This window comes from Bufo gargarizans, chromosome 1 (genome assembly GCF_014858855.1).
Source record: "Bufo gargarizans isolate SCDJY-AF-19 chromosome 1, ASM1485885v1, whole genome shotgun sequence".
NCBI classification, from domain to species: Eukaryota; Metazoa; Chordata; class Amphibia; order Anura; family Bufonidae; genus Bufo; species Bufo gargarizans.
This window is the reverse complement of record NC_058080.1, coordinates 356,281,715-356,297,021: the sequence shown is the minus strand read 5'-3', so window position 1 is coordinate 356,297,021 and position 15,307 is coordinate 356,281,715. Positions and strand designations below refer to the sequence as shown.

Below are 15,307 nucleotides of genomic sequence, written 5' to 3'. Positions count from 1 at the left end.
ATCAAAATCTGTAAAAAATGACCGGTGAAATCCGAAAGGTGCACTTTGGCATATGCGCCCCTTTGCCCACCTTGGCATCAAAAAAGTGTCACACATCTGGTATCGCCGTACTCAGGAGAAGTTGGGGAATGTGTTTTGGGGTGTCATTTTACATATACCCATGCTGGGTGAGAAAAATATCTTGGTCAAATGCCAACTTTGTATAAAAAAATGGGAAAAGTTGTCGTTTGCCAAGATATTTCTCTCACCCAGCATGGGTATATGTAAAATGACACCCCAAAACACATTCCCCAACTTCTCCTGAGTACGGCAATACCAGATGTGTCACACTTTTTTGCTGCCAAGGTGGGCAAAGGGGCACATATTCCAAAGTGCACCTTTCAGATTTTGCAGGGCATTTTTTACACATTTTGATTGCAAGGTACTTCTCACACATTTGGGCCCCTAAATTGCCAGGGCAGTATAACTACGCCACAAGTGACCCCATTTTGGAAAGAAGACACCCTAAGGTATTCCGTGAGGGGCATGGCGAGTTCCTAGAATTTTTTATTTTTTGTCACAAGTTAGCAGAAAATGATGATTTTTTTTTTTTTCTCTTTTTTCCTTACAAAGTCTCATATTCCACTAACTTGCGACAAAAAATAAAAAATTCTAGGAACTCGCAATGCCCCTCACGGAATACCTTGGGGTGTCTTCTTTCCAAAATGGGGTCACTTGTGGCGTAGTTATACTGCCCTGGCAATTTAGGGGCCCATATGTGTGAGAAGTACTTTGCAATCAAAATCTGTAAAAAATGACCGGTGAAATCCGAAAGGTGCACTTTGGAATATGCGCCCCTTTGCCCACCTTGGCATCAAAAAAGTGTGACACATCTGGTATCACCGTACTCAGGAGAAGTTGGGGAATGTGTTTTGGGGTGTCATTTTACATATACCCATGCTGGGTGAGAGAAATATGTTGGCAAAAGACAACTTTTCCCATTTTTTTATACAAAGTTGGCATTTGACCAAGATATTTATCTCACCCAGCATGGGTATATGTAAAATGACACCCCAAAACACATTCCCCAACTTCTTCTGAGTACGGCGATACCAGATGTGTCACACTTTTTTGCAGCCTAGATGCGCAAAGGGGCCCAAATTCCTTTTAGGAGGGCATTTTTAGACATTTGGATCCCAGACTTCTTCTCACGCTTTAGGGCCCCTAAAAAGCCAGGGCAGTATAAATACCCCACATGTGACCCCACTTTGGAAAGAAGACACCCCAAGGTATCCAATGAGGGGCCTGGCAAGTTCAAAGAAATTTTTTTTTTTTCGCATAAGTTAGCGGAAATTGATTTTTTTTTGTTTTTTCTCACAAAGTCTCACTTTCCGCTAACTTAGGACAAAAATTTCAATCTTTCATGGACTCAATATGCCCCTCAGCAAATACTTTGGGGTGTCTTCTTTCCAAAATGGGGTCAGTTGTGGGGTGTTTGTACTGCCCTGGCATTTGAGGGTCTCCGCAATCATTACATGTATGGCCAGCATTAGGAGTTTCTGCTATTCTCCTTATATTGAGCATACAGGTAATGAGATTTTTTTTTCCGTTCAGCCTCTGGGCTGAAAGAAAAAAATGAACGGCACAGATTTCTTCATTCGCATCGATCAATGTGGATGAAAAAATCTCTGCCAAAAAAAAAAAATGGAGGGGAAAGGCGTCTGCCAGGACATAGGAGCTCCGCCCTACATCCATACCCACTTAGCTCGTATGCCCTGGCAAACCAGATTTCTCCATTCGCATCAATCGATGTGGATGAATAAATCATTGCCGGGATTTTTTTTTTAATATATATATATATATATATATATATATATACAAAGTGCTTGCCAAAGCATAGGAACGCCGCCTCCTCCTCAGCTCGTATGCCTTGGCAAACGTATCTGTCACTGCAGAGGAGAAAATCCCGTCTTGCAGCGCCGCATACACCGACTTGCGTGTAATCTGACAGCAGCGCAATGCTTCTGTCAGAATGCACATCGGTGCTGCAGCTAGTAGATCGGTTGGTCCACCTGGAAGGTAAAAAAAGAAAAAAAAAGAAAAAAGAAAAAACCAGGCCGCAACGCAATAATTTTATTAACTTTGCAACAGAACATATAAACTTTAACTTTTTTAACTGAACATTAACGTGTTTGCTTACTGGTGTGTTTTTTTTTTTTTTTGTTTTTTTACCTTTATAGAACAAACCTCTCCTTCCCCATGGGTCAATGTGCAAAGCGCAAATCGCCCAAAGATGTGGCGAAGTGTGTTATGCACTTTGTCCCATGTGAAAGGAGACGTTTGCAGCAGCAGTGAGTGAATGGGCCCTAATAGCCCTGTGTGCCTGTCCTGGTGAGATGATCCCTATGCTAATAGTGTACCTGTGAGTGGTACTTCCGGAAACACTCTCCAAAGCATAGGGCAGGGTGGTCCGGACAGTCAGGACAGAAATAGCGGGTGTCACGCCTTATTCCACTCCTGCTACAGACACGACATCTTTTTCGGGGTGACGGTTGGGTTGAGGTACCAGGAACGACATTGGGGAAATGTCGCTCGTGTAGACGGCTAACTACACTGGTGGTTGGGGCCACGGAACCTCCTGGATACAGGAGGTTCTCGATGATCTCTTCCTGAAATTTGAGGAAGGATCCAGTTCTCCCAGCCTTACTGTAGAGAACAAAACTATTGTACAGAGCCAATTGAATTAAATATACAGACACCTTCTTATACCAGCGTCTGGTGCGTCGGGAAACTAAATACGGAGACAACATCTAGTCATTGAAGTCGACCCCTCCCATGTGGAGGTTATAGTCGTGGACTGAGAGGGGCTTTTCAATGACACGGGTTGCTCGCTCAATTTGTATTGTCGTGTCTGCGTGAATGGAGGAGAGCATGTAAACGTCACGCTTGTCTCTCCATTTCACCGCGAGCAGTTCTTCGTTACACAGTGCGGCCCTCTGCCCCCTTGCAAGACGGGTGGTAACGAGCCGTTGGGGGAAGCCCGCGCGACTAGTTCGCGCGGTACCACAGGCGCCAATCCGTTCTAGAAACAAATGCCTAAAGAGGGCCACACTTGTGTAAAAATTGTCCACATAAAGATGGTACCCCTTGCCGAATAAGGGTGACACCAAGTCCCAAACTGTCTTCCCACTGCTCCCCAGGTAGTCAGGGCAACCGACCGGCTCCAGGGTCTGATCTTTTCCCTCATAGACCCGAAATTTGTGGGTATAGCCTGTGGCCCTTTCACAGAGCTTATACAATTTGACCCCATACCGGGCGCGCTTGCTTGGGATGTATTGTTTGAAGCCAAGGCGCCCGGTAAAATGTATCAGGGACTCGTCTATGCAGATGTTTTGCTCTGGGGTATAAATATCTGCAAATTTCTGGTTGAAATGGTCTATGAGGGGCCGAATTTTGTGGAGCCGGTCAAAAGCAGGGTGGCCCCTGGGACGGGAGGCGGTGTTGTCACTAAAGTGCAGGAACCGCAGGATGGCCTCAAAACGTGCCCTGGACATGGCAGCAGAGAACATGGGCATGTGATGAATCGGGTTCGTGGACCAATATGACCGCAATTCATGTTTTTTTGTCAGGCCCATGTTGAGGAGGAGGCCCAGAAAAGTTTTAAGTTCGGAAACTTGGACTGGTTTCCACCGGAAAGGCTGGGCATAAAAGCTTCCCGGGTTAGCGGTGATAAATTGTGTGGCATACCTGTTTGTTTCGGCCACAACTATGTCTAAAAGCTCCGCAGTCAAGAACAGCTCAAAAAATCCCAGGGCCGAACCGATCTGAGCCGTCTCAACCCGAACTCCAGACTGGGCAGTGAAAGGGAAAACTACAGGTGCGGCTGAAGTTGGGGACTGCCAATCAGGGTTTGCCAGCACCTCTGGGATTCTAGGGGCTCTACGGGCACGTCTTTGCGGTGGCTGCGACGGGGTCACTACTGCACGTGCCACCGTACCAGCTTCAACTGCCCTTCTGGTGCTCGCTACTTCACCAGGTTGTACGGCAGTGCTGGTACTAGGTCCAGGGAGTGCTGGGCTGCTGGTGTATGCCTCACCACGTAATCCGACAGCACCAGCCCCACTCTGCTGCTCTTGAAGCGGATCCTGCGCAACCTGCGGTCTAGCGACACGGGGCCGGGTACGCCTGGTGGTATCAGGGACCTCAGCCTCCTCGTCCGAACTTTGGGTCAGAGAGCCACTGCTTTCTACAGGTTCGTATTCTGACCCGCTGGATTCATCAGATGAGGGTTCCCACTCCTCATCCGACTGGGTCAGAAGCCTGTAGGCCTCTTCAGAGGAATACCCCCTGTTTGACATGTGGGCAACTAAATTTAGGGGTATTCCCTGAGACTACCCAAGAAAAAAAAAGCAAGCCTGTCTTACAAAGGGGAGGCTAGCGAAGTACCGGAGGCCGCTGCGGTTGATAAAAAATATCAAAACTGATTTTTTTATCGCCGCAGTGCGTGTAAAGTGAATGTGCAGTGATCAAAAAAAAATTTTTTTTTTGTCACTGCGGTGGGGCGGGTGTGGGCGAACGCACGTGTGGGCGACCGATCAGGCCTGATCGGGCAAACACTGCGTTTTGGGTGGAGGGCGAGCTAAAGTGACACTAGTACTATTATAGATCTGACCGTGATCAGTTTTGATCACTTCCAGATACTATAAAAGTACAAATGCTGATTAGCGATACGCTAATCAGCGAATAACGGACTGCGGTGCGGTGGGCTGGGCGCTAACTGATCGCTAACTACCTAACCAAGGGACCTAAACTATACCTAAAACCTAACGGTCAATAACAGTGAAAAAAAAAAGTGACAGTTTGCACTGATCACTTTTTTCTTTTCACTTGTGATTGACAGGGGTGATCAAAGAGGTGATCAAAGGGTTAATTGGGGTTCAGGGGGGTGATCAGGGGCTATAGTGTAGTGTTTGGTGTACTCACTGTGAAGCCTGCTCCTCTGCTGGATCCAACCGACGAAAAGAACTAGCAGAGGAGCAGGCAGCCATATAACAGATCATATTTACAAATATGATCTGCTATCTGGCACTTTGATTGGATTTTTTAAAAATCAGCAACCTGCCAGCCACGATCATTGGCTGGCAGGTTGCTGACGAAATGGTCCTGAACGAAATGCCGGCGCGAACTGCGCACGCGCGGGCGCATACTCGCGTCATCTCGCGTCTCGCGAGATGACGCGTATATGCGTGACTGCGCCAGCCTGCCACCTCCGGAACGCACATGTGCGTTAGGCGGTCCGGAGGTGGTTAAAGACACCTGTCTACCCCACAATCAGATGCCAACTTCTACCAAAGGGCTATGGGGCAATTGCCAAGCAGCTTGGTGAAAATAGATCAACTGTTGGAGCAATTGTTAGAAAATGGAAGAAGCTAAAGACGACTGTGAGTCTCCCTTGGACTGGGGCTCCATGCAAGATCTCATCTCGTGGGGTATCACTGATGATAAGAAAGGTGAGGAATCGGCCCAGAACTACAAGGGAGGAGCTGGTCAATGACATGGAGAGCTGGGACCACAGTTTCAAAGGTCACTGTCGGTAGAACACTATGCAGTCATGGTTTCAAATCATGCATTGCACGGAAGGTTCCCCTGCTCAAGTCATCACATGTCCAGGCCCGTCTGAAGTTTGCCAATGACCATCTGGATGATCCAGAGGAGGCATGGGAGAAAGTCATGTGGTCAGATGAGACCAAAGTAGAACTTTTGGTCTAAACTTCACTCTTCGTGTTTGGAGGAAAAAGAAGGATGAATTGCATCCTAAGAACACCATCCCTATTGTGAAACATTGGGGTGGTAACATCATGCTTTGGGGGTGCTTTTCTGTGAAGGGGACAGGGCGACTGCACATTATTAGGCTACATGCACACGACCGTATGTGTTTTGTGGTCCACAAATTGCGGATCCACCCAAAAAAGGATGACGTTCCGTATGGCATCCGTTTTTTGTTGTTGCAGATCCATTGTAATAATGCCTATCCTTGTCCGCAAACTAGAAAAAAATAGAACATGCACTATTTTTTTTGCGGGGCAACGGAACGGACATACTGATGCGGAAAGCACACTGTGTGCTGTCCGCGTTTTTTGCAGACCCATTGAAATGAATGTGTCCGCATTCTATCCGCAAAAAAAACGCAACGGACATGGAAAAAAAATACGTTTGTGTGCATTAGGCCTTAGGGAGAGGATGAATGGGGCTCAACGACCTGAAACCTGACAGATCTAGAGGAGATCTGTGTGAAGGAGTGGACCAAAATCCCTGTTGCAGTGTGTGCAAACCTGATCAAGAACTACAGGAAACTTTTGACCTCTGTAATTGCAAACAATGGCTTCTGTACCAAATATTAACACTGATTTTCTCAGGTGTTCAAATACTTATGTTCAGCAGTGCAAGACAAATAAAATTCTTTAAAAATCATACAATGTGATTTCCTGATTTTATTTTGTTTTTTCTCTCAGAGTGGGAATGCACCTAAAATGTTAATTTCAGACCCCTCCATGATTTCTAAGTGGGAGAACTTGCAAAATCGCAGGGTGGTCAAATACTTCTGTTCCTCACTATTCCATCATAGTTTTATGGGTTTTGTTTTTACAGCGTTCCCTATGAGATAAAACTGACCTGTTCTCTTCATTCTCCAGGTCAGTGTGATTACAGCGATACCACATTTATATATTATTCCTTTTGTCTTTATACTTTAAAAAAAAAAAAACTTTGAAAGTAACTTTTTTTCTTTGCATTGCCATATTCTGCCCTCCATAAATTTTTTAGACATATTTTTTGGGAAGGTAAAGTGAACAAAAAATTTCAAATTGACCATTTTCATTATTTTTCCATTACGCGATTCACTGTACGATAAATAGTACAAGAGTTGTGGGACATGATGATACTAATGATCTTTATTGATATTTTATTTATCATTGCAGTCTGTGGGAGAATCGCTACTTTCCTGTAAAACTTTGCTGTGGCAGGCTTTGGAGCATTTAGAGGGCCATAGCAAATAAATGAGTCCCTGAATCTCAGTCTGGGAGAGCCGGTCAGGCTCCAAGAGTGTAATGGCCCCAGAAAAATACAGCTCAGATGCCAAGGTTGCAGTTGGTGGGCAGCAGTAGTGTCAAATGTGACAAAATATGATGCATACACAGCTTACTATGTTCACATCCAACCCTATGCTGTGTTTTCCATCTTGTGTTGACCAGTTAAAAAAAAATAATAATAATATTAGACAATTTTTTTTTTCCAGTGGGTCCTATGGTGACAGATGTCACTATAATGTTAACCCCACCTTCTGCCAGTTTAGTCCCGCCTATAATAGGGCCACTTTTAGCTTTTTTTCCAGGGCCTTTACATTCCCAATCCGCCCTGAGTACAGGTAGAGAGCACTGCAGCTTACATAGCAAAGATAGATCGCTTTACATATAGTACCGGGAAGAGCAGTCTTGTCCATGTAGTACAGCAAAGGGGCAGCACAGCACATGTTGTACAGTTAGCAGTACAGTAAATAGCTCAGGTAGAGAGTGGCACAGACTATTCAAGTCATATGGATAACATTGAAACATTTCCTCATAATCTAAAAATCAGTAGACATGTTTCATTTAAATGATACACCAGTAAAACCAAAAGGTTCTTATTTTTATTAGATAATTTGCTGAATTTTAAGAAAGTCTAAATTAGTGTCATGTCCAGGTTCACACAGTGTCATTCATAAATAAAAAAGGAAATATATAGATATAAAAATTACTATATTCACACTTTACTATCTAAGGGTTAACTATATTTTGAATCTATTTAACTAAAAAAACACCATGGGGTCTGGTTCATTGGTGATCTTGACAGACAAAATATTCATGGACAAGGCCATATAGTGTTTCTTCTTATTGTATTCTAGTTACTGAATAAAATATTATATTACCTAAAGTACCACCCTTTAGTCACAAAAAGATGATGCTACAATAAGGTTCACACAGAGTATTTTGGAGGAGGATTTGAGGCAGATTTTCCTGCATGTTTTTCAACCAAAGCCAGAAGTGGGTCCTTTATTTACAGTGGGCAAGAAAGTATTTAGTCAGCCACCAATTTTGCAAGTTCTCTCACTTAAAAAGATGAGAGAGGCCTGTAATTTTCATCATAGGTATACCTCAACTATGAGAGACATAATGAGAAAAAAAATCCAGAAAATAACATTGTCTGATTTTGAAAGAATTTATTTGCAAATTATGGTGGAAAATAAGTATTTGGTCTATAACAAATAGTTATAATAAAGTTCATCTCATACCCTTTGTTGGCAGTGACAGAGGTCAAACGTTTTCTGTAAGTCTTCACACGGTTTTCACACACTGTTGCTGGTATTTTGGCCCATTCCTTAATGCAGATCTCCTCTAGAGCAGTGATGTGTCGCTGGGCAACACAGACTTTCAACTCCCTCCAAAGGATTTCTATGGGGTTGAGATCTGGATACTGGCTAGGCCACTCCAGGACCGTGAAATGCTTCTTACGAAGCCACTCCTTCGTTGCTTGGACGGTGTGTTTGAGATCATTGTAATGCTGAAAGACCCAGCCACGTTTCATCTTCAATGCCCTTGCTGATGGAAGGAGGTTTTCACTCAAAATCTCACGATACATGGCCCCATTCATTCTTTGCTTTAAACAGCCCCAAAGCATGATGTTTCCACCCCCATGCTTCACAGTAAGTATGGTGTTCTTTGGATGCAACTCAGCATTCTATCTCCTCCAAACACGACGAGTTGAGTTTTTACCAAAAGATTCTACTTTGGTTTCATCTGACCATATGACATTCTCCCAATCCTCTTCTGGTTCATCCAAATGCTCTCTAGAAAACTTCAGATGGGCCCGGACATGTACTGGTTTAAGCAGGGGGACACGTCTGGCAATGCAGGATTTGAGTCCCTGGCGTTGTAGTGTGTTATTGATTGGACCCTGTTACTTTGGTCCCAGCTCTCTGCAGGTCATTCACTAGATCCCCCCCATGTGGTTCTGGGATTTTGCTCACCATTCTTGTGATTATTTTGACCCCACGGGGTGAGATCTTGCTTGGAGCACCAGATCGAGGGAGATTATCAGTGGTCTTGTATGTCTTCCATTTTTTTATAATTGCTCCCACAGTTAATTTCTTCACACCAAGCTGCTTGCCTATTGCAGAGTCAGTGTTCCCAGCCTGGTGCAGGTCTACAATTTTGTTTCTGGTGTCCTTTGACAGCTCTTTGGTCTTGGGCATAGTGGAATTTGGAGTGTGACTGTTTGAGGTTGTGGGCAGGTGTCTTTTATACTGATAACAAGTTCAGACAGGTGCCATTAATACAGGTAACGAGTGGAGGACAGAAGAAGTTACAGGTTTGTGAGAGGCAGAAATCTTGCTTGTTTGTAGGTGACCAAATACTTATTTTACTGAGGAGTTTACCAATTAACTCATTAGAAATCCTACAATGTGATTTCCTGTATTCTTTCCCCCCATTCTGTCTCTCATAGTTGACGTGTGCCTATGATGAAAATTACAGGCCTCTCATCTTTTTAAGTGGGAGAACTTGCACAATTGGTGGCTGACTAAATACTTTTTTGCCCCACTGTATATTTTCAAATCCTTTTTAATCCACTTCTGGCTTTGGCTGAAAAACATGTAGGAAAATCTACCTCAAAACCTCCTCCAAAAAACACAGTGGGTCATTTATTAAACAGAAATACAGCTCTATTAGCTGCTTACGGGTCTAAAGAAGTGGACGTGACGTGGGTGGGGAAGGGGACCATTTTCTACGCCTGGTTTAGGAAAAGAAAATGGTCTAAATGTGAGACAGCTAGGAAGCTGTCTTACATTTAGAAGCAGTAGTGGATCTGTCAAAGTTATGCAGAGGCTGGCGCCTCCTTTTAACTATGGCGGATCCACCGCTAGCACAGGGCCTTATTAAGACGCCGGTCTTAATAAATGTGCCCCTAAGAAGTATTAACCATAATGCCGTGAATCATGCTTCCTCTTGTATTCCTTGTCCTGGGGATATTGCTTATTTCCCTTATATTCCTTTTCAACTTTTCTTCCCTTGTCTTGTTTGACATTTTTATGTTGCTCCTCTTTTTGATTTCTGTATGGCTTTCCAAAATCCAGTTTCTTTGAGTGATCAGGTTTCTTTTCATCATATTTTTTCTGGTAACTTTTTTCTTTGTATGACTTGTCTTTGGCATCTTCAAAAGACTTGATTAGTTCTTTTGGTTTCTTATGAAATGGAAATATATCTCTTCTCTGAGAATCATCCTCAGTTGCTATTTTTATTTTGCCGACTTTGGCTTCCATGTATTTGCTTTTGGGCTTTAACCCCCATTGTCCATTTAGTTTTTCTCTGTCTTTTCTTTCCTCTGTTTTCTTAAAGTGTGGTGATTCTTCGTCAGTTTCAGTTGTTTCAGCTACTTCTTCTATGGTTAGTTCCTGTTCTTCAACTACAGGTGGTGGTTCTTCTTCTTCCTCCATTGGAAGGTCTGGCTCTTCAATATCAGGAGATCCTGGTTGCTCCACTTCAGGCAATTCTGCTTTCGATGACCCAAACCAGGCTTCAAAAAACCATGGCTCTGCCTGACAGATAAAAAAACTGATAAATATCAAAATGTTTCTATTTGACATTAAAGGGAACCTGTCATCAACTTTATGCTGCCCATACTAACGGCAGAATAAAGTAGAGACAGGTGAGTTGATTTCAGCGGTCTGTCATTTATAAGTTAAAAGTAAGTTGTTGCTGAGAACCAACATCACAATCATTGCAGACTGGGCCTGGAAAAGAGTCACGGCAACCTGAGAAGAGTCATGGTTATTCATGAATTCCTGCTCTCCCTGCCCACCTGCTGATGATTGACAGGCTTCTACCTAGTTTTCTCCCTTTCTCTCTAGGAGAGAACTGCCAATCATCAGCAGATGGACAGGGAGAGCAGGGATTATGAATAACCAGGACTCTTCTCAGGTAGATTTGACTCTTTTCAAGGCCTGGGCTGCAATGATTATGATGCTGGTTCTCAGCAAGCACTTACTTGCAGCTCATGAACACACCGCTGAATTCAGCATTTCCGTCACTAATTTATGCTGCCCTCAGTGAGGTCAGCATAAAGTTGATGACAGGTTCGCTTTAAGTACATTAACGAGAAAATAAGGAACAGCCCAAAATAAGAAATAATGTTAAAAATAGTTAGTGGATTTTAGTCAATAGACATGAAGATCAATATAAAAAACTGCTGCAAGTTCTAAGACTACATTGGCAAAATGTAAATATTGACTCATCCAGTCAAGGGCACTGTAGTAAAACTGTACATATGGATATTGGCAAGATTGAGGTCTCCTAAAGCTTTAGTTTGATGTTTTCATTAAATACCCTACCTCTCAAAAAATTGGCAGGAGAGGCTTCTAATGTTGTACAGTTGCCTAAAAAAGGGGTCATTTACTAACAGAAATTTGCCTATTTTGGCGTATTTCTGATGCAGATTACGCAGCAAAGGTTATTTGCTCCACAATCTGTGACTTTTCCCCACTCATGCCAGGTCTAAAAAAGTGGGAGTGGTGTGCGCGGGGGAAGGTCATTTATCATTTTCTACCCCTGTTTAGGCGAAGAAAATGGTTAAAATTTAAGCCAACAAGGAAGGCGGCATAGATTTAGACCGGCAGTGGATGTGCTGAAGTTATGTAGAGGTCGGCACCACTTCATAACTTCGGCACACCCAACGCCAGTGCACGGGGTTATTAAAACTTTGGTCTTAATAAATGACCACCACAATGTCTACATTTCCAACCACATCTCCTGACAAAACTTGTAGACTTCTGGTGGTAAACACACTTGTTAACAATACCAGAACTACTAAACAATTTCTCTTATGAACAAGAACAATTCTGCAATAAATGTAAAACTTTTGGAAAAGTGACCATCATGGTTGGGTGCATATGCTTTATATATTAGCATATTACATATTTTTTCTAACAAATGGCAAAAGACCCTCTGCAGTGCTGGTCTAGAAATGTATAAATATGCTTTTTGTATATTATACAAGAGTGAAAGCTGATGTACAAACTCCATTTAAGATCTCCTTCATACAAGGTTAGGAGGCAGGGTTTGTAAGTGATCGGTTATAATCCTAGTTACAAAGTGAACATTCAGTTTCAAAAGTGATATGAGCTAAGCAAAACAATCTGAACCTATGCCAGCTCTAGAGAGACTAAGCACCCAAACATTTACATGCACTAGTACTGGAGAAGAAAAGTGGGACAGAGAACATTAGTGTCCTCTGGATCCCATTATTATTACTTATTAACGCCCAGGAGAGAAGCGGATGTCTCCTCCCCGTTGCTCCGATAGTAGTAATTAGCATACAGAGTAGGGGACGGTAACTGGGCCACAGCGGGCGAATAGAGTGGCGCCCAGGAATAATAGTAAGTGCAGGGAGATCACTGGGCGCCTCTCTATGTAACCTGCTACCTTAACAAAGCCCAAACTCATGAAAGGTCGTCTTTAACTTTTAATACGGGAGGCAGATGCCGGCAGCAGAATCACATAGCTGACACGCTGCCTCTGACAGGAAGCTGCAATAAGCTCAGTGCGGCACCTGAGGGTCTAACTGACGCTGATCTGCTGCCGGAACCCGCCTCCCTTTATTAAAGGTTAATTATTGGTGGAGCAGTGCGCCTGCCCCCCTCCACCCCCCTATTATTACAATCATTGGTGGCAGTGGCCACAGGGTCCCCTCCCTTCCCCTTCTCATTGGTGGCAGTGGCAGCTTCTGATCGGAGCCCCAGCAGTGTAATCCTGGGGCGCCGATCGGTTACCATGGCAGCCAGGAAGCTACTGAAGCCCTGGCTGCCATAGTCAGCTCCCTGCTGCTGTGTGTACTATGCAGAGGGCAGTATGGAGAGTGTGAAGTCCTATTCAGCCTGATAGAGCTCTATTACGGTATATAGGACAAGGGATGAAAAGATCCCTGGTTCTAGCCCCTAAGGGGGGGAAAAGTTATTAAATGAAAAGTAAAAATTAATATATAAATTAATTCAAAAACAAACACCAAAATATTAAGTATAACTCACCCACTTTCCCAATTTTACATATAAAATATGTAAACAATAAATAAATAAACATATCACATATCGCCACGTCCGAAGAGTCCAAACTATTAAAATCTATGCAGTGAACGCCGGAACAGAAAAATAAATAAATAACAACTGCGCAATTCGCCATTTTTTTAAATGGCAGAATGCATGTGGCTTTTTTGACGTTTTCTTTTTTCACGCAGTATCGAATATCACAATACTTTTTTATGGTATCGAAATCGAATAAAAAATGTGGTATGGCAACAACTCTACAAGCTACACCTGAAACAAGAGGTGTGGTCATACCAACAACAACACTGCAAAGTGAAAACCGAGAGACTGTCCGATAACCTCACATGATGCAAGTCTCTCAGATCTTCTAACCTCTGTCACTGGAGGGAACGTGACAATAACATCACCAAAACTTATATACCGTATTTTTTGCCCCATAAGACGTACCCCCTCCCCCCCCCCAAAGTGGGGGGGAATGCCCCTGCGTCTTACGGGGCGAATGCTTCCATTTTACATCGCAGTCTGTGATGCTGCAGCATCGCAGACTATGATGTATGAGCCAGGAGAGAGGAGGGGCTGGAGTCAGGAACTAGGGGCGGGGCCCGGTGCAGTCACTGTACTCTTACACCGGGCCCCGCCGCACACCGCAGTATTTATAAACATTAATCCTTATCCTGTTATTAAGTTTAACTAACGTTTCGCTCTCCCCTGTTCCCCTGTATCCCCTTCCATAGCAGGCAGAGCGGACGGCAGCAGTAACGTCACTCACTGACGTTGAGCGCCTGCCCCTCCCACTTTATGAATGAAGCAGGCGGAGCAGGTATGCGATGTCAGTGAGTGACGTTACTGCTGCCGTCCGCTCTGCCTGCTATGGAAGCTTGTTCGTAAGTGCTGTACTGATACAGGGCAACTAGAGGAGAGCACAGCTTTAGTTAAACGTATTAATAGGATAAGGATTAATGTTTATAAATACTGCTGTGAGTAAAGGGTCGGTGTATTGGGGGACACTGTTATGAGGGGGATCTGTACATATAGCAGTGCCATCCACAGATCCCACACCCCATAACAATGCCATCCACAGATCCCCCACCCAGTAGCAGTACCATCCACAGATCCCCCATAAACAGTGCCATCCACAGATCCCCCATAAACAGTGCCATCCACAGATCCCCCATAAACAGTGCCATCCACAGATCCCCCATAACAGTGCCATCCACAGATTCCCCCATAACAGTGCCATCCACAGATCCCCCACATGACATTGCGTCATCCACAGATCCCCCATAATAGTGTCATGCAACGACCACCATTAATTCAAAACCCACCAAAAGCACACCTTTTGGTTAAAAACATTTTTTTTCTTATTTTCCTCCTCAAAAACCTTGGTGCGTCTTATGGGCCGGTGCGTCTTATAGGGCAAAAAATACGGTAGTCCTTTGTGTTTAACTACCTTTGCATAACTAAAATGCTTTTACAAAAAGAATAATTTGTTTGTGTCATATGTTATAAAATCCTTTGGAGCTGTGAGAGGGCTTGTTTTTTGGAGGACAAGCTGTAAATTTCACTGTACCATTTTAAAGTACACAATTATTATTTTATTTTTTCATTTTTTTTGTGGGGCAGGATGAACAAAAAAACAGTATTTCCGGAATAGTTCTTTTTTATAGAATTCACTATAATTGACATGCTAACTTTATTCTATGTGGTTAAACTTGATCCAATCCCAGACAATGTAGTGGATACTCCGACTGTATAATATACTATATACGATATAAATGTATATTACATCTAGCATCTGCTGTGGATGTTGTACTCAGCCCCCGAGCCTGCACCATGTGAATGTTTTAAATTATTGTGGTACAGCTCACCTACCCTCTGGGGAGGGGTTGAAACACCAATAATTTAAGGGCACGCACATATTAAAAAGGGTTTAAGTACATAAACGTGAGACAAAAGCAACAAATACAATAAACATGAGTTAACCCCTTAGCGACCAGCCTGTTTTTATCGTTGCCTTCCAAGAGCTATAACTTTTTTTTTTTTTTTGCAGGAAAATAGTTTTTAATGGTGCCATTTTGGGGTACACATAAATTACTGATCAACTTTTATTAACTCTTTCTAGGGGGGTGGGAAAAAACTGCAATACTGTTAATGAGTTTTTACATTATACATTTTTTAACCATTTACTAGTTCCACAAGGGA

General features: G+C 43.4%; 1 protein-coding gene across 2 annotated transcripts in view; it reads right to left on the bottom strand.

Moving 5' to 3' along the window:
- Positions 1-9,610: 9,610 nt before the first annotated feature.
- The window catches only part of JSRP1 (junctional sarcoplasmic reticulum protein 1), a 95,808-nt gene continuing 90,111 nt past the window's right edge, over positions 9,611-15,307 (bottom strand). For both annotated transcript variants that reach the window (XM_044268939.1, XM_044268944.1), the window contains one exon: positions 9,611-10,606. In XM_044268939.1, the coding sequence (XP_044124874.1) occupies positions 9,986-10,606 (621 nt within the window). In that variant the 3' untranslated portion in view covers positions 9,611-9,985. The remainder of the gene's footprint in view (positions 10,607-15,307) is intronic.